The sequence below is a fragment of the Tupaia chinensis genome, unplaced genomic scaffold, assembly GCF_000334495.1.
Source record: "Tupaia chinensis unplaced genomic scaffold, TupChi_1.0 Scaffold000591_1, whole genome shotgun sequence".
NCBI lineage: Eukaryota > Metazoa > Chordata > Mammalia > Scandentia > Tupaiidae > Tupaia > Tupaia belangeri.
Genome location: NW_006160107.1, coordinates 19,549 through 40,046, shown reverse-complemented (window position 1 = coordinate 40,046; position 20,498 = coordinate 19,549). Strand labels below are relative to the sequence as shown.

The 20,498-nt window shown below is 40.1% G+C and overlaps 1 protein-coding gene across 1 annotated transcript in view; it reads left to right on the top strand.

Annotated features, from left to right (window-relative positions):
* PIERCE1 (piercer of microtubule wall 1) overlaps positions 1-4,996 on the top strand; it is a 6,027-nt gene extending 1,031 nt beyond the window's left edge. The window contains exons 2-3 of the mRNA XM_006158382.3: positions 403-481; positions 4,668-4,996. Of these exons, the coding sequence (XP_006158444.1) occupies positions 403-481; positions 4,668-4,856 (268 nt within the window). The 3' untranslated portion in view covers positions 4,857-4,996. The remainder of the gene's footprint in view (positions 1-402; positions 482-4,667) is intronic.
* Positions 4,997-20,498: the final 15,502 nt, after the last annotated feature.

Here is a 20,498-nt window from a genome sequence, read left to right as displayed (position 1 = left end):
CCACCAGTAGGTGGTGTGACCTGCTGTGACTGCAGCCTGTTTTCTCCTGATCTGCCCAGCCTTGGCAAGACGGGGCTTAGGAGCAGAGGGACCCACTGGGCGGTAAGGTCTGGCTGCGGAGACCTGGCTGCCACTAGGTTGAATAACCCACTCTGGAAACCACTGTATGCTAAGACCTTGCCAAGGCTGAGCATCCGTAGGGTCCTCTCTGGGACTCTGGCCTACCTGAGAAAGCAGGGGCAGGGGTGGGCCGCCTGTGCAGTCTGCTCTGGTCTCCCAGGAGCCCTGCTTGGCAGGCCTCTGCTCAGGGCATTGCCAGCAAGCTCCACCAACCCAATACTTTGAGGCTGTGGCTTGGGCAGAATTGGAAGAGTGAATGGAAAACTGTTTCTCGGTTCCCAGGACCAAGGAGGCCGTCTCAGTGTACAGGACCAGTAACCAAGCCTACGGGAGCAGGGCCCCCACCGTGCACGAGATGCCGGTAAGTGGGCAGCTGGGCAGGCTGTGGTGGGAGGCGGCTGGTCTCCAGGTGACAGAAAACCTGGAGTTCTCAAAAAGGCGTATATCATTAGGGGGAGGCACCCCACATCCCAAAGAGGGAGGGAGGCACAGAAACGGTTTTAGAACAGGACAGTTAGAAATAAATGAACAAGTGAATGTGGGAGGAAAATATTTTATTTATTTTAAATGTTTGCCATAGGGCTAGTGTGCTCACTAGAAAGAGACAAAGAGAAACAGAGAGGGGAGAGCTGGCTTTGCCACAATCCTTTCTCCATTTTCCTCTTGGGATTCTTGTGGGCATGTAGGCCCACAAACCCAGTGTATTTTTCAAGCCACCAGGTGTGGGACTTGAACCTCAGAGTTGGCGATGTGGGATCCACTGCCTTAACCACCACTTCACTGGCTGGCTCCGAAAATGTCGTCAAGGGTGAGAAAGCACGCCTAAACATGCGATCCCACTCACAACTATACACAACATTCACACACAGACACATCTCTTGCAACACCAGGCAATTTGAGGCAAAGCAGTGAAGAACTATCTGCAGTTGCACCTTCTTTTATGAGAAATTCACTTGACCCTAAGATATGAGGCAGGACTGACTGAAAGCTCAGGTGGCAGGAGAGTGAGGAATGCTGTGGGTACAGGGAGCTGTGTGCCTTTGGGAAAGCCCAGTGACTTTTTGAGATGACCTCCCACCCCAGTGCTTCCCTCCTTGACCCCGAGTGAACCCACAGATCTAGGTGCAGGGCCAGATGGACCAGTGCAGCCTCCCCGCCATACCCAGGATGCTCGGGCCACCCGTTTTGGGATGAGAATGCTGTTTCATTTGTTTTTGCAAAGTAGCCATCATTGTGAAAGTTCTAGTGATTGCATATTTAGTTCTGTTATGTGTGTGAGCTCTTATGAGAAGCAATTACTGATTCAAAAGGTTTCAGGAGCATTTGAGAGTTACTCCCAGAATCAGTAGATTCAGAGTTTCCCTCAGGGATCTGGTGTTCCTATGAAAAAGATCCTCATGACCACTCACTAGGGGCCCAACGTTTGAGCTTTTATAAAAGGCCATCGAATTGGTAGATGTGCCCAGGCCAAACAGTGGGACTGGACACAGGGTCACTGGCTCCAAAAGAGTGCTGAATCTTTGCTGCACATGCTTAAAAATGCAGAACTTAAGGGTTTAGATGTGGTTCTCTGGTCATTTGTGGTTGTCTGGTCATTGAGCATATTCAGGTGAACAAGGCACCCAACATGTGCCATTGAACAGAGCTCATGGCCGGATTAAACTGAACACGAGCTCCCATGCCACTTCAAGATGATCCACACTGGGAACCAGCAGTTAGCGTAATGGCTATGTCACTGGACTCCCACGTAGTCGACCGTGGTTCGCGTCCCGGACCCGGTGGCTTAAAACTCACACCGGGCGCGTGTGTGCCCAAGATTCCGAGAGGAGAATGGAGAAGGGATTGCGGCGTGACCATCCCCCCTGGGGGGTGATTTCTCGCTTTCTGTCTCTCTGTCTCTCTCTGTCTGTCTGGCGAGTGCACACGCCCTGTAGTAAAAAAACCTCTCCAAAAAAAAAAAAAAAAGAAAAAAAAGAAAAAAGATGATCCTCACTGAAAAGGAGCAGACTGTTTCTGAACCAGAAGAGGAGGTTGCACAGGATAAAAAGGATACCCCAGAAGAAACTGAAGAAACAGAAACTTATGGCAGAGGAATAAATTCAAGATAAATAGAGATAAAAGTTAAAGAAATAAGTCATTGAACCAGTGCTCCTACTGTGGATAGTCAGTGTCCTGTTCCCTAGTGCCCCAGGCCGTGGGGAGGGGGGCAGAAGGACAGCCATGAAACTGCGCTGAAGGAGGTCATCTTGCTTCTCAGTGACCTGCTCTGCCTGCATCCTGCACTCCAGCTTCTTGACCAAGTGTTACTACTGGCATTCATCTTCCCTGTGGAACTCAAAACAGAAATGCTTTACATTTTAAAAAATATACTGAAAGGAAATATTCTTTATGAAATTGTAATGGTGGGTACACATCATTATGTATTCGTCAACAATTTTAGGGTGTACAACAGCGAGAAGGAGCCCTAAGGTATACCAAGGACTTTAATGAATTATAAAGTATTGGGCTGGCCCTGTAGCACAGTGGTAAAGGGAGCAGGACCTCACATGGCTCACCATGGTTCAAGTCCCAGCCCCAGCAACCTGAAAAACACACTGGGCACATGTGAGCATGTGCCCCAAATTCTGATGAGAAGTAGAAATTAAAGAAAAGGGATTGCAGCATGACCATACCCCACTGGGGTTACTCTTTCTCTCTCTAGCAAGCACATGAACCCTCTGGTAACATACATGTATGTATATGCATACATCATACATAAAGAAAGATTTTTTAGGGACCAGTTCATGGCCTGGTGTTTAATGTAGGATCCCACAAGTCCTAGATCCAGTAGCTTAAAAAATACACAAGACACATGTAGGGATTACGACATGACCATTCCCCCAGGAGGGAATATTTTCTCCCTATTCTTCTCTGTGTGTTGGCCTCTCTGGTGAGCTCATGGACTCTCTGACAAAAATTTTAAAAAGATATTTCTAAGAAATAATAAAGTCAGGCCAGCAGATCAGTTACATTGCTGGACTCCCATATGATCAACCATGGTTCGAGTCCTGGACCCAGGGGTTTGAATATCACACCAAGCATGTGAGTGTTTGTGCCCAAGATCTTGAGAGGAAAACAGAGGAGAAGGTATTGCAGCATGGCTGTCCTCCCTGAGGGTGGTTTCTCACTTTCCCTCTCATTGTATCTGCCTCTCTCTCTAGCAAGAACTTGTACCCTAGGGCAAAAACCTATAAAAGAAAAAAAAAATTAAGTATCAATATTGGTTCCATTGTAACAAATATGCCACCATAATGAAAGACATTAATGACAGGGAAAACTGTTGGGGGAGGTAATTTCAGACCCACTCTACTTTGTGCTCAAATTTTCTGCAGGTATAAAGCTAAATAAATATTTAAGTAAAGGCTATTTAAATAACTGCACAGAAGACATTTTTCTTTGCACTTGCTTCCTGCCAAGTAGCTGATGCATCAAGCAGTCTACTTGACATAGAATAATTGAAGGACGGGTCACTTGTCTAGGTTAAAATACCCGGCAAAGATCCAGGCCAATCATGTCAGAAATCTCGAGGCCAACTACTAGGCTATCTTTCTAGAATAATCTCTACCACTGGGTGCCTCCCCACACAGGTGACCTTGCCAGCCCCTCAGCAAAAGTTTAGACTTCTCAGCTTCAGTAGGGGAGCTCCACCCCAGGCCACTCAGCTGGTAGGATGTGAGTGTCAGAATTTTTTTTCTTTTTTCTTTTTTCTTTTATTTTCTTTCTTTCTTTCTTTCTTTCTTTCTTTCTTTCTTTCTTTCTTTCTTTCTTTCTTTTTTTTTTTTGAGAGAGATTTTTGCTATAGGGCATATGCACTCACTGTAGAGACAGAGAGATACAAAACAAGAAATCACTCCCTGGGGGATGGCTACACTGCACTCCCTTCTCCACTATTCTCTTCTTGGGATCTTGGGCACACAGCACACATGCCTGGTGTGAGTTTAAGCCACCAGGTCTGGGACTTGAACCATGGTCCACTACATGGGAGTCCGGTTATGTAACCATTATGTCATCTTCTGGTCCCTCATTGGAATTTTTTCAAAGCTATACTAATGATTCTAATTCACAGTTGAGGTTTGAAGTCCACTAATGTGGATATTATCTTTGTTCCATGGAACAAAGGAAACTGAAGTCCTGAGAGGTCTGGTAACTTCCCCAGGGTAGCACAGTTGGGAAAACAGATCTGGGGATCACTCCAGGCCCTAGCACTGAATTAATGCCCACAGTTACACCCAGGTATGGAACTGCACCCCAGGTGACCTGTGACTCACCATTCTGTACCTTCTGTACGGGCGATAGTGGGACAAGGCATCGCTAGTAATTGTCCCCAGAGAGCAGGCATAGATTAGGATGGTCTGAGGCAAATGAGGCTGTCCTGTCCACCACCACCTCTGCTTCCTAGGAATAGAGATCACATTTCCTTACAAATGCTTTTCTCCCCAAAATACCCAACAGATTGTTCAAGAGTGTTATAGTGCATTGTTAATTCTAATATTTCTTTTCTCTTCCAGAAAGTATTTTATCCAAATTCAAATAAATTTTCCAGACAACTTGCAGCCTGTGGAATGTTTCAAAACAATACTTTCAACATCTGTATGGAGAAGAGCTTTGTGACTGGCCCTGACAACTTCATCACCACCTATGACCCACTCAACTTCCACCCCAGTTACAATGTCAACAAGCCATCCATCTGTGACTGAGTGGGCGGGAAGCCCCTCCAGGAGCCTCTGACTCCAGCAGTCTTCTGGATAGTCATCATCTCTGACCTGCTGCAGGTCGCCCACTTACAAAGTGCAGAGTTTTCTGTGTTCCAAGATTATTTTTTCTTTCTGGAATAGAAAAAAATTTTAAAAAGTATTTTTGAAAAAATATGCAAACAGGAATGTAATGTCCTGCTTCCTCTATTTCACATCTGAGAGGTACACAGAAAAGTTGCCGACAGCTTGACTTTCTATTAAAAGCATTGCCGTGTACTGAGGTCCTGACTTCTCTGACATTTGTGTAATGGAAGAGGGCTGTGAGCATCCTCGGACCCCAATCTCAGCCAGACCTGGACATGCACAGAGAGCTCCACGGGGTCTGTTCGAGAGCCAGTGTCCTACACCTGCTCTCCTGTTCTAGAGTGCCCTGCTGAAATCTGCACAATTGCTTTTAGGACCCCAGAGAATATGGGCAGCCCTGGGGGTGTGGGCCAGGACTAGTCAGGGCAGAACACACCCCTGGCTGGGGCAGCTAGGAGGAGCCCTGACTGCCCACTGCACTCAGTTCACCTGGGAGCCACACGTGGACAACCCCTGCCACTAGTTAGGACAGGTGGGGGCAAAGAGGGGAACCGAGCTTGGCAGGTGCTGCTCATAGTTGGGGGGTGACGAATACATTGTGTGTGTGTGTGTGTGTGTGTGTGTGTGTTTGTAGAGGTTTTTTGTATAGGGTGCGTACACTCGCCAGAAAGACAGAGAGAGACAGAGAGACAGAAAGCGAGAAATCATCCCCCAGGGGGGAATAGCCATGCCACAATCCCTTCTCCTCCATTCTCATCTCAGGATCTTGGGCACACATGCACATGCGCCTGGCGTGAATTTAAGCCACTGGGTCTGGGACTCGAACCGCAGTCGACTACATGGGAGTCCAGTGACATAGCTATTACACTAACTGCTGGTCCCACATTGTGTTTATTTTTAAACTTTCATTTGTTCTTTTCTTTAAAAAGTTCATGGAGTGGAACTGGCAGATGGCATAATGGTTTGTCGCTGGACTCCCACTTAGTTGACCATGTATCAAGTCCTGGACCCAGGGGCTTAAACTCACACGGGGCATGTGTGCATGTGTGCATGTGTGTCCAAAATCGCCAGAAAGACAAAGAGACAGAGAGACAGAAAGCGAGAAATCAACCCCCAGGGGGGAATAGCCATGCCGCAATCCCTTCTCCTTCATTCTCCTCTCAGGATCTTGGGCACGCACACACATGTGCCCAGTGTGAGTTTAAGCCACTGGGTCAGGGACTCAAACCATGGTAGACTACATGGGAGTCCAGCAACATAGCCATTACGCCAACTGCTGGTCCCTTAGAAGGCTATTTTTAAAAGCTCTTTATTTTGTGCCTGATTTATAAGGCAGACACTAAAAATATTAATAAGTAGAAATGAACATGATGAGCTTTCAATTTCTGGAGCCACAAGGTGACAGACTGCCATGAAGATTGCTTGCATGCTCATAATATCCTGGAGGGATCCAACTTTAAAGAAGAAAAATTGATATTTTAAATCCCATTTGGCATTTACCTGTGTTAAGTCATTCTGTTGCATTGGCATCACTTAAAGAGCCTTACAAAATAAAGGATAAAGTAAAAAACCAGATAGTACTACACTTCACAGAACCCTTAATATAGAAGCTTTAAACCTAAGAGAAATTATGTCCTATACAAATTATTTCTCAAATATTGGCTTTCTTCTGGGTCCCCTAATTGCCATTTTCTATAGCTATCTGGATACAGATGCAAGGCTGATTTAAAAAAATGACTGTATTAGTATGGCAAAAGCAAGAGAAATCAGGTCTGCTACAGTGTATCACTGGGAGAAACTGAATCAGTAAAAAAAAAAGAGTAGGCCAAAAAAAGTTGTTTCCAAACTAATTTACCAACATATTCTTGCCAGTAAAACCAGGTACAGTCCTTAAGCACATGACTTGGGTACACCACTATAATACTTAAAAGTAGAAAAACCTGAGCAGGGTGTAAGTACTTGGGTAATGTTTAAGAAAGCTGGGAATGCATATACCTTAATGACCCAGCAATTCAACTTACCAAAAGATGTGTATAGGAATGTTCACAGCGTTGTTCTTTGTAATGTGCTCTGCCCGGGAACAGTGCAATGTCCATTGGGTTGGACAATGGAAAAGAGATAAATAAGCTGAGGTTTTATCTTACAATGAAATATCACACAGCAATGGAGATTAACAAACTGTAGTAACATAGGTGAATCTTAAAGACATATATTGAGTAAAAATGTTAAATCAGGGCTAGTAGGTGGTATGGAGGTTAAGGTTCTGGACTCCCACATGGTCAACCACAATTAAAGTCCTGGACTTGGTGACTTGCTTTCTTACTTTCCTTCTCTCTCTTTCTGTCTCTCTCTGTGGATTGCATGTGCTCTATAGCAAATGTGATAATAATAGTAATAAATAAAATCAAGTAAATAATTCTTTTAAAAAATGTTAAGGGACCAGCAAATGGCATAATGGTTATGTCGCTGGACTTTCATACAGTTGACCATGGTTTGAGGCCCAGACCCCTCGACTTGAAACTCATACCAAGTACATGTGTGCGCATGCCCAAAATCCCAAGAGGAGACTGGAAGAGAAGGGATTGCAGCATGGTCATCCCTCCTGGGGGGTGATTTCTCACTTTCTGTCTCTCTGTCTCTCTCTTTGCCTCTCCAGAGAGTACATGTGCTCTATAGCAAAAATCTCTTTAAAAAATGTTAAATCAGACACAACAGAGTACATACTGCATGATCCAAAATAACATGAATTAAACAATGTTGTTTAGTAATAATTTATCTTAGTAAGAGTATAGAGAAAAACAGGGATGTAAATTAACGCAATAGTGGTCATTTCCATGGAAAGATGGGCTTATGATAAGGAGGGGTAGATAAGAGACTTTTCTTGCTTGATCTGAATGAAATAATATGAATTAATTTTAACAACTTGTTAAATATATTGGTATTTTATGCACATTTCAATATATTTGTTGCATTTAAAATTTTTTAAAAAAGAAAAATGAGAATAAAATATGTTGGATTTCTTAGTAAGATTATTTTTTTCCCTGCACATTGTCAAGGGAATTTAACAATAAATTCATTATTGTGTATCTATGTGTATTTTTTTAAAGTTGAACCATTGCCCACTTTTAAAATCCCCCCTTAAAAATATCTATTTACTTCTGTTCTCTGAACAAGGTGATGGCGTATTTCCAAGTTAAAGTTAATAGAACATGAGAATTTTGTAAGGGATGAAAACTATCATTGTCTTTTATCAAAAATAAGAGAACTAGAAATATCTTTTTGGAAGCCATCTTTTGAAAGCTTTCAAAGATTTACACTTCTGGTCTATAGCAGAAACTGTGTTAGTCTGTAATTGCATTGCTAACAGAAATGCCTGAGACTGGGTGAGCACACAGCGCGATTTGTCAAACTCATGATTCTGGCTGGAAGTCCAAGAGCATGGCTGACGGAAGCACAGAGGGTGGCAGGCCTGCGCAGGACTTGCTTTTACAACAATCAACTCAAAAGAACTAACCCCTTCTCACAAGAACCAGAACTCACTGAGTCACAAGAGTGTTGGCCCATGATATAATCACATGATCCAGTCTCCAGCCATTAGGTCTCACAGCTTCCAACCACAAATTCCAAAACATGAAACTTTGGGGCACACACTGCTATTTGAGTCATAATAGGAAGCAAACCTGTGAGACCATGAGCCCTTTCCCTTTCAGCTGACCACTCACATAAAATAATTTCCTCCTTGCTATCTGGCTTTTCTCTGATAGATACCAAGCAAGAAGAGCACACAGGTCATTGATCTAACTGTGTGTGTGTGTGTGTGTGTGTGTGTGTGTGTGTGTGTGTGTGTGTGAGAGAGAGAGAGAGAGAGAGAGAGAGAGAGAGAGAGAGAGTTCAAACCTGGTGTTTTGAAGTTCAAACCTTACTGAATTCATGTTTTATTTTCCTCATCATTAAATTGCGCTCATAACCTTCTTAAGTCTACTTTGCTGTCTCAGCACATAGATTTTTTATTTCATGGCCAAAAAATTTATTTCAATTAAAAATACCTAGATCCAGCCTGTGGCAGGGTGGTTAAGGTAAGTGGATCCCACATGGCCAATTGTGTAGTCTGATTCTCAGACCCAGCAACTTGAAAAACATGACAGCTGCATGTGTATGTATGCCCCAAATCCTGAAAGGTGAGAGAGACGGAGGAGACAAGATCACACAGCAGTATGATCATTCCCTTTGGGGAGTTCTTTGTCTCTCTCTCCAGCAAGTGTACATGCCCTTTGGCAAATTAAAAAGAAAAAAATGTCTGCTTTTATGGGTAGATTTTAACATGCTTATGAGAGAGTGTTTTATTTTTCAGCTTGTGCATTTTTGGCATTTCAAGGATTTTTATCTTGTATTCTTTTTTTTTTTTTTGAGAAGTTTTTGCTATAGGACATATGCCCTAGCCAGAAAGACACAGAGAGACAGAGAGACAGAAAGCAAGAAATCACCCCCAGGGGTATGGCCATGGCACAATCCCTTCTCCTCTATTCTCCTCACGGGATCTTGGGCACGCATGCACATGCACCCAGTGTGAGTTTAAGCCACCAGGTCCAGGACTTGAACTATGGTCGACTACATGGGAGTCCAGCAATATAGCCATTACACCAACTGCTGGTCCCTTGCATTCATTTTTTAAAATGACTTCACTCTCTCCTCTTGGATAGATTTCAACAATATCATGAGATAATTTATTTTTTTTAGCTTTGGCTGGGTTTTTGCCATTTCAAGAATTTTCACTCTTTTATACATTAATAAAATTTCTTCACTAGCTCTGTTCTTTTCCTCCTACATGCCCTGAAATTAGAATTATATTTGGTGGGTAAAAGCACAAGAGAGCAAGAGAATGCTCAAGAAAGGAGAGAGACCAGCAGTTAGCGTAATGGCTATGTCGCTGAATTCCCATGTAGTCAATTGTGGTTTGAGTCCCGGACCTGGTGGCTTAAACTCATGATGAGCACATGTGCGTGCATGCCCAAGATCCTGAGAGGAGAATGGAGGAGAAGGGATTGTGGTGTTACCATCCCCCCTGGGAGGTGATTTCTTGCTTTCTGTCTCTCTGCTCTCTGTCTTTCTCTGTCTTTCCAGCGAGCACATGAAAGAAAGAAAGAAAGAAAGAAAGAAAGGAAGGAAGGAAGGAAGGAAGGAAGGAGGGAGGGAGGGAGGGAGGGAGGGAGGGAAGGAAGGAAGGAAGGAAGGAAGGAAGAAAGAAAGAAAGAAAGAAAGAAAGAAAGAAAGAAAGAAAGAAAGAAAGAAAGAAAGAAAGAAAGAGACAGAACAAGCAGACTTATGGGTGGTTTTATAGGTGGATATACTTTCAACTTAAAAGCATTGCCATGAGACTCTGTGGGTCCAGAAGATGTCACTCAACAGTTTCAAATGAGATGTTGACTCTGAACATTTTTCCAGTGCTATTTATTTATGTGTTAAATAGAAACAGACACTTCTCCATTTCTTTTAAGAGACCCAAGGGAAATATAACTTAGTTACACAGAATGGATATTCAGAGAACTTAAGAAAAAATCCTAATACTTTAATACAGAGAGTCAAAATATTGGATCTGTAGAAAAGGCTCATGAATCAAAACCAAACAGGCCTAGATTTTCCTTTCTATCTACAACCAATTTTGAGTTATAGTCATCTTTGAGGGTCTAGACAAAGTTATGAATGGTACGTTACCCCAGAAAAATGTACGTAGACAAAACATTGTACTTACACTATCAGAGAATTCACAGGTATGCTAAAACCCATCCACCTTATGTAGTCCTTAGGCTAAAGACCTGAAGCTCTATAATAATGCTGGTGGAACCTCCAGACAAGGAGATGTAGAACTCGGGAGGCATGTCCTTTCCTCCTTGTTTAACAAGGCAGCAGTTAAGAGGAAGAGCCGTCACCATTCTTACAGTTGTGTTTTCCATCTGTGTGAGCTGGGCTATTTTCATTACAAGGAATAGTCTTGCTCAGTATTGCTTAAGGTCATATGAAAGGGCTTGGGGAAATGAGCAAAACCCAAATCTCCACTCTGTGACCAGCCTCCCTCAGAGAAAACTGCAGAGCCAACCTCATGGCTACGTGGCACTAGGGAATCACTTATTTGAGGCCCTGGGGGTCCAAAAGACTCCAGACAAGGCCCTTGTATTTTTACCTTAGTAGGCGCCTCCTCGTGTGGCTCTATTCTTTTTTCCTCTGTTTTGCTCTGTGGATCCACTCTTACCCATCCCCCGCCCGACTCTCTGATTATGATCTAGCTGACCAGATGTAATTACTTCAGTGGTCGTTTTCTGTTTTAGCTTGACTCTCTTAGAGTCAGACTCTCTTCCCTGAGTTAATTGGCTATGACCACCTTTGATTGGAAGAAGCGTCTCAGAAGGAGGCTACTTCAGCCTTCTGAAGTTTGGCCTCTCTACTATTTTGCCCAAAGAGCTCACAGCACTATATATAAATAACTTCAGGCATATGCCTGTGAAGCTAGGACTTTGAGGCAGTTCTAGATAAAATAAAAATAAACTTCTGTTGCACTGTGGGTCACTATGCACCAGCAATGAGTGAGCAGTGAGTTTGAGATGGGAATTTGTCATATTAAGAGAATATTCTGACTTTAGACTCATGTGAATGTGAGCGTGACACAGAATAGAACTTTTTTTGAAAAGAACTGAACAACAAGCTTTATTGAAAAATATTAAAACTTTAATATCAAAGAATGTTCACATTGGTTATTTTCCCCCAGTGGATCACCTATTTTCAACCAGTAATATATTATTACTGTTTTCCTTAAGGTTAAATGGTATCCATTGATTTATATTGATTAAAGTAAAATAATATTAAATGTAACTACAGGTAGTTCAGTTAGACATTTGTTTCCTAAGTAATACATTTGTAGGAAAACTTTGAAAAATTCTTCTGGAATGGGAAATTGTACCTTAAATGTCCATGAGAATAGTGAAGATTTTATTTCAGCTCCTAATGATTTTGGTCAGTATTTTCCAGAGAGAACAGTGGAATGCAAGTTTTATGAGATTTTTTAGACGAGATAAAAGTTTTGTGGTTTGACCGTTTGGAAAACACTACATACTCATGTTCTCATCCTGAGGATATACAATACCCACCAACATAGTAAAGATATGTAGAAGCCCTGAGATAAGAAAGCGTGTTTAACTGTATTTAGCCCACTTGTTCTCACTTCTCCTTAGTATTGACTATAACCCTTCTCCATTTCCCCCTCAAATGTCTAATAACAACCCTCAGAAATATTGTTCTATGGAACAAACTTTGGTAATTACCAATTTTGGCCAAATTGCACCTAACCACCACTGGAAAAACTCTACCTTTAGTGAAGAAAGATTCTATTTTGAAGTAGTATGTGCAGAATGAACTGACTTTCATTACACATGCATTAAATGGCCGAAGATAAACCACATACCTGCTACTATTCTCCCTGCATTTCTTTTTTTCCTCTGTCTCTTTGAAAGTCTTTTCCATGAACACTTGTCAATTTTTCAGTTAAAAAAATTTTTTTAGGACATAACTTTATTAAAAATTATATCAGAAATGAGACATTTTGGCCTATGATAGCACCATTTAGTTGTAAAGTGCTTTATAGTTTGCTGAGTATTTTTACATCACATCTGATATCACAACAGTCTTATGAGCTTGACAGAACAGCTATTACTTGAAAGATTACAAGTGGAGAAAGTGAGGTTCAGAGATGTTGAAAACTTGGCCACGATCATCTCATAGTCACTGCCTCTACAGGATAATTCTTCTTTAGAGGTTGTCCTGTCTCTTATATTTAGTCCTTTGCCAACTCCCTTAATTAGGTTTTACCTGTTTTCTCATTAATTAATGTATCACATAGTATCACCTACATTAATTAAGGTATCATGTAAATTAGTAAAAATATCAAAATATAGAGAAATATTTATGCTACATTTTGGTAATATGTTCAAAGATTTTTATCTACTGCTCAGCAAAATTTAAAATTGAAAACTGATGATATTTGCAATAACACCATAGCTGTCTCATAGCTGATGACAGGTGCTTTACTATGAAACTTATTTATAATAACAGTAACTATATTCAGATGGAAGTCTTACTACTAAATACTCGACTTTTAGTACACTGGTTTATTACATTTGATATTCTTTATCCTTTCCCAGACCTTTAAGCCAGGCTTCACATTTATGTATTATGTTCAGTACTTTGGTTCTTTTTTTATAATTCTTTTTTCAATTTTTTTGTTTTTAATTAATTAATTTACGTTCATTTACTGAGCATTGTTACAGCATGTAAAATGTGATTTCCCATCCAGAATATGCTGCATAGTGGCTTAATCATACATGTTACAGTCAATAATTTTCCATTTCGAGTTTCATATATATAGATGTGTATATATCTATAGATATAATATATATATATATATATATATATATATATCCCCCTATATCTCACCCTCTGCCATTTCCCACCCTCCTCTGACACTATCTCAGGTGCCCACAGTTTTTTTCCATTCCTTTTTTCCTCCACATTTTATTGATTCACAAAATGTCTTAAATAATCTAACTACTTTCAATAGCAAGCTCTGCTGATACATACATATCTATGAATACATGTCTGACTTTAGGCATGAAACTCTGAGTAGAATGAATATACTATAAGGTAGCACCTAGCTGATACTATATAGTTTACTACAGTCATTAATTATGTATGTTTTCTTTTCAAAAGCTCAGTGGCCATTTGTCCTGTAAAAACTGAGGGCGATATTGGGAGTAGGAAATGACTCCCAAAGCACGGTTGATAATCCCTAAAATATACACGTGGGGCTAAATTAAGAAGTTTCTACACAGTAAAGGACATAGTAACTAGTGTGAATTGACAAGCCTCAGAATGGGAGAATATTTTTGTAAAATATGCCTCAGACAAGGGACTGATAACCATAATACACAGGGAACTCAAGCGACTGACCGAAAAAAAAAAAATTGTCTAACCCAATTAAAACATGGGAAATTGAGGTGAACAAAAATCTCTCTAAAGAAGACATATGAACAGCCAAAAGCACATGATGAAATGATCAACATCCCTCTTCATAAGGAAGATACAGATTAAAACCACAATGAGATGCCATCTAACCCCTGTCAGGATGGTGAAGGTTAAAAATACAAAAAGTGGTAAGTGTTGGTGGGGATGTAGCGAAAGGGGAACTCTCCTGCACTGTTGGTGGGAATATAAACTGGTTCAGCCACTGTGGAGAACAATATGGAGGTTCCTCGAAGATCTACAGATAGAATTACCATTTGATCCAGCAATCCCAATTCTGGGTATCTACCCAAAAGACAGGAAAACACTCAGTCAGAAAAGTGCTTGGACATCAATGTTTATTGCAGTATTATTCATGATCGCTAAGACATGGAACCAACTCAAATGTACATAAGCAAATGAATGGATGGGAAACATGTGCCCCCAGAAACTATGGAACACTATTCAACCATAGAAAACAAGACCCTGACTTGATAGAAAGTGGTCAAAATTGGAAGATCTATTGCTAGTGAAAGAAGCTAGAATATGAAAGAAAAATGTTGTATGTATCCACTTAATATATACCAACTTTCTGCACTTTATGGGAGAGATCAAAATATTAGAGGGCATAAAAGCAGTGAAAATAGTTTTGAAGTAAGTGTGGAAAGTGGGGGAGAAGGGAAGAGTATAGAGAAGGATAGTAAGAGAACAAATAGGCATGACTTTAGTGGGACACAGAAATGGTTCATTACCTGTTGATGATAACATGTATAGTGTTCTCAACTGGACTGGTCTGAGAAGTATTTCATTTGGGTTAATCCTTGATACAAGTCAAATGATATATATAGTGATTGAATGTTTAAAAAATAATGAGAATAAATAATAATCTAGAAAAATGATGAAAAGTTATTTGATGATGTGGATAGTAATGTCTTTGTCTTGAAATGGTAATCATGCTGGAACTATTTTCACTGCTTTTATGCCCTCTAATATTTTGATCTCTCCCATAAAGTTGGTATATATTAAGTGGATACATACAATATTTTTCTTTCATATTCTAGCTTGTTTCATTAGCAATAGATCTTCCATATTTGACCATTTTAAAGATGTATGTGGTTAAATGAATATTAAAAAACTATGATGTATTAAATAAAAATAATTAACCAATAAAAAATAATATTAAGGATTTAAAAAATTAGAAAAGAATGTCTTTTAAACTAGTATCTGCCTTTGGGTAGAGGAGGACGCAAGTTCGGGATATTAAATATTTCTTTGCCTTTCCCACCGTAAGCCATGTTAGCCTTTACTTTGGCAAATGAGGCACAACTGGGAGAATTATGAGAAAGTAGAAAGGGTCATTGATGTAAATATCTCCAAATTTTTGCATCTACTCCAATGGAAAGAATAGAAATGATGGCTAACGAAGAATTTACTTTGTTTCAAACATTGTCTTAAGATCAACAAGTGATGTTTACACTGTGATAACATCAAGATCCTTAAGAGTGCTCCCAAATAGAATTGTCTAGTATCCAGAAGTATAATTGATGGGAGAAATTAGGGTTCACTAAGGAGCAAGATAGGAAGCAAAAGTTTTTTAAAATTTTTAAATTTTTAAACATTTCTTCAGACGAGTCAATGAGCTGGGGACCAGCAGTTAGTGTAATGGCTATGTCGCTGGACTCCCACGTAGTCGACCGCAGTTGGCGTCCCGGACCCGGTGGCTTAAAACTCACACCGGGCAAGTGTGCATGTGTGCCCAAGATCCCGAGAGGAGAATGGAGGAGAAGGGATTGCAGTGTGGCCATCCCCACTGGGGGGTGATTTCTCGCTTTCTGTCTCTCTGTCTCTCTCTGTCTGTCTGGCGAGTGCACGTGCCCTATAGCAAAAACCTCTTAAAAAAAAAAAGAGTCAATGAGCCCAATCTGAAAGGAGAAAAATAGAGAAACAAGGCATTTATGGAACACAGGAATAGATGATTATCTGTTGATGATAACATACATAGTGGACTTCGAGTGGAAGTGTATTCATGTTAGGTAAATTCACTTTACAAGCTGTAGCAAATTATAGTGACTTAATGTATAAAAGAAATTCAAAATTTTTTTAAAAGCCACTAGGGAGTATTAAAGGGAAAAAAATGGAAAATAGAATTAGTAACTCAGTTGGTGGCATAGAGGAAAAACGCAAACAATCTGGGCTGATCTGCCTGGAAAAGTCTGCTGGTTACCTCCCTAAGTATTATTTTATTTTGCTTTAAGAAATTTAAATCTATGCATAGTATTTTCATAATATGCATTTTTCCATGAACTTTTTGAAGACCCCTTGTATAGCATAGGCAGACACATAACAGTTGTAAGTGGAAAACTTCCCCTTACCTTGGAGGGTGGTTTGGGGATTATTTGAGATAATACACAGAGACGGATAACCACAGTGCTTGGCCTGTGGTAAGTACTAAGTATGTGGTACGATGATGATTATTCTCACTCATCTGATATACTAACGAAGAGAGTATGGAGGCCAACTTCAAAACCAAGAGTTACCAACAAATGGAGCTGGGCCAGTTCTCGGTAAAAGTAGTGGAAATCTCAGGCAAACAGAGATAAAATACAGCTCTCTTAATAAGTCTGATATTTTTATTTTTATAGTCCACCAAACAAAGCAAGCATGAAAAAAACAAATAGTGCAAGACCATCATTAACATGACTCCCAAAGTTGAATGTTTGTAGGCAACCAAATCCTTGATGGTTTGTATCAGAAGTACTCTGAGTTCTAAAGGCTGAGGGTTCTTTCATTAGGACCAAAAGAATCAGACACGTTCAATAGGCATCATTTACACTGTCACAGAAGAGAAGGAATTAAGAGGTCAATGAGAATTTATTGATTTTCTAATTCATCCAGTCAATCTACAACCTGCCTACCCTGTGCCAGAATGGGGTTAGTGAGGCCATCTAATATAGGGAGTCTGCTGAGTGTGACTTATATTCTCTTTCTAGGGTCCTTTCAATATAAATGGACACAAAATAATTTATATAACATGGTTAACATTGGCAATATATTTTAAAAATTAAACTTCTAGGCATGGGTGGTAGTGATATTTGCACAATATGAGTGCACTTGATACCACTAAACTGTGCTTAAAATGGCTAAGATGGTAAGGTTTAAGATGTGTATCTTATCATTTTAAATGGTATTTATTTTTACATTCTAAACTTTGTGTTACCCATAACATTTACAAAGAAGACAATAACAATAAGGCAATGACCTTTCATCATTACAATACCAAACAAAGTATACATGGAAAAATGTAATCATTTTCCAATTACATCAAGCATGAAAAATAACAAGCCTTAGAAAAATATGGGTAAAATACTTTTGTCATCCCTTGTCAATGATATCAGTAAATTTATATCTTGCAAAGTCAAGTCAGCCCCTCCATGAAATCAAGTCTGAAATTATTCCAACCTGTAGGGAGAACATCGTATTTGGGGCTCAGTGGCATGTCAAAGTAAACTTTGTGAAATTTTCTTTTACTCTTATTAGCAAACTATAAGTTTTAACTAATGCATTTATATTTTAATAAGATAATTAGATAAATGGATTCCTTTTTTAAGTCATCCAACATAAGCAGTTCCCTTATTAATAGTTCATGGAAGTGCTAATATTTAATTTCTATTCACAGTTTTATTTGAAAATTCTGCCAACATCATAGAACAGAGAATGCACTAAGATTCAGATTCTACCATTGAGCCAGTGCCTTGAAGATACACAAGAAAGATTCTAACATATCTTCAATGATTGCTTGCTTGTCACCTCCCAAATGGGTTTTGGAATCATTTCCCTTAACTCTAGTCCTTGCAGGCTTTGCTTTCCACCCACTGGACCAAAGTCGTCACCCCTGCTCTTAGCTTAGAGGAGTTGAACCAGGTTTGAAGGGAAATGCATGGATGCAAGTGATTTTTATGCTATTTCCTAAAACTTTTTTTTCTCTCCTAGCATATAGATTTGAAAACTCCTCAAAGTCCATTTGAAGTTTTATATTCACCAAAGTACATAGGCGGCATTGTATTTTATATAAGAAACTTCTCCTAAGAATTACAGGAAAACAGCAGCCCATTGCATATGTTAAGTGTCCAACAGGCAAAGAAAATGGTCGTACATGTTTCAGTCATTAGTAGGGGCCTTGATCTATCACAGGAATAACTGGGTTTTCCCACAGATGCATAGCCCTTTCTGTGGGGCCCACCCACCACCATTCATCACTGGGATCTGTAAATCATGCTCCAACTCTGTGCCTCGGTTTGTGTTTGGTACTAATGATGTCTCCATCCAGCCTGATTTTATTCCATTCAGAAAGTCACTGCAGTCATTAGTGTTGGAAAGAGGAGAGTATTTTGTTAGTGGTTGGAAGACAAAGGAAGGACAAAATTATTCAAAGTTTCCAGGAACTGAGCATAATTACTCCCAGACACCTTGTCCTTGGAGCCAAGGCAATTGTGGGATTGCTTATTTGGTTTTTAGGGGCATGAACTCTGAGTCAGACTATCTGGGTTCAAGTTTCTCGATCACTTAATAGCTATGTGTGTTGAACAAGTTACTTCATATCTTCACACCTCAGCTTCCCCTTCTATATAACTGCACTCATAACAGGACACATAATAAGGCTGCTAACATTAAGTGAGTTAATGTACTTAGAGCTTAACAAATAATTATGTGGTAAATAATAGATGTTATAGAAACCATCTTGAATCTGCCTTCACACAAAGCCATCATATTCTATCACTTATCTGGTCTCGATGATTTTACTTTCTAAACACCTCTCAAGTTTGTCCCTTTCTCCTGACTCCCAGGGTCATGTTTTGTCCAGGACCTCACCATGTCTTGCCTGTATTACTATAGTCTTCTTCTCACTGGTCTCTTTGGCAGCCCATTTTCCCTTCTACTGGCCACAAGAGAAACGGCTCTGCAGTGTAAGGACATCATTCCCATGCCTCTAACAGCTCCCAATAAATGTGGGATGAGACTCAAACTCATGGCATGGCATTGCAGGCCCTTCACACCCCTGTCCTACTATGATTTTCTAGGCACCTCTTCTACCATTCCTTATGCCCCAATCCATATCAGCTAACAAATGGTTCCTCTCCTGTGCTGGGCTCGATCATACAGCTGTGCCTTTACAAACACTATTTCTCTGTCTGCAGTGTTGGCATACATACAATACCTCAACCTACTTCATCAACTATCCTGCAACCTCCATCTCCTATAGCCCAGCCTCATGAAAGCTCTTCTGACTTCTCTTGGCAGAATTAGTCACTTTTCCCTCTTCATCTTATAGTTCTTTCAATGTTTAGTTGTGAAACCACTCATCATGCTGTAGTATAATCACATGTCCTCCAGACTAGGATCTCTTTGAGGACAAGGACAGATCTTTTCATCATACATCTATATATTTAACTATGGCAGGGCTGAGGACAAAATTATAAGAAAGCACGCTTGATCCCACTCCTTGTGAATTTCATTGTCTAGGAGTGGAACCAGCAAATAAATAAGAAACAAAAAATTTTAAACAATTACAGAATGCAGTGAATCCTAAGAAGGAACAAACATATTGCTGTTATGTAGAATAACAGAAGGTGACATTTCTATATCCTCAGTGCTGATCATGGTGTCTGGCTCATAGTAGATGTCCATGAAATGTTTAATGAGTGAATAAGTTAGTAAAGACATTGCCACTTACAGTCTATACTTACCATTTTCATCATATGCTAAGTAGAAAAGCACAAAATTCTCTTTAAAAATGCACATAAATTTTAACAAACGCCTAATGTAACAACTTTCTGTGAGATCTTGGCCTAGCAAATGCCAAGTACTAGCACACACAGACCAATTCCTGTTAAGGGGTTGGGACTAGCTCGTTTGCTCTCTCTCTCTCTCTCTCTCTCTCATTTATCTATTTCTCCAGCCCTTACCTTATTTCAAACAAGATATAGGGGCTAATAGTGTTACATAAAACATAGTAAGATCACAAAATAGAAGTAGAAAAAAAAAGAGAAAGACAGGAGGTCAAGTTAGTACTCTTATCATTGATATTAACAAATATACTTTAAAAATACCTTACAATTTTAAGAAGTGACACAGTTTAAAATCACTTTAATGGCCTAGCCCTGGGGTCTAGTAGTTAGGGGAGTTACATTTCATGTAGCCATTTACAGTTTGAACCCCAGCCCCAGCAGCTTGAAAAACATTCCAAAACATTCCAGGAGCATGAATATATATGCTCAAAAACCTCAAATGGAGGGAGAAATGAAAAAAAAAAGGGGTTGTGGCATGACCACACCTCATTGGGGGTGTTATCTTCCTTTCGCTCCCTCAGTCTCTCTGTCTCTGGCCAGTGCACATATCCTCTGGTAAAATTTTTTTAAAAAGTACTTTCAAGGGACCAGTTGATGACATAATGTTTATGTCACTAGACTCCCACATAGTTGACAATGATTCCAGCCCCGGATCCAGTGACTTAAAAAT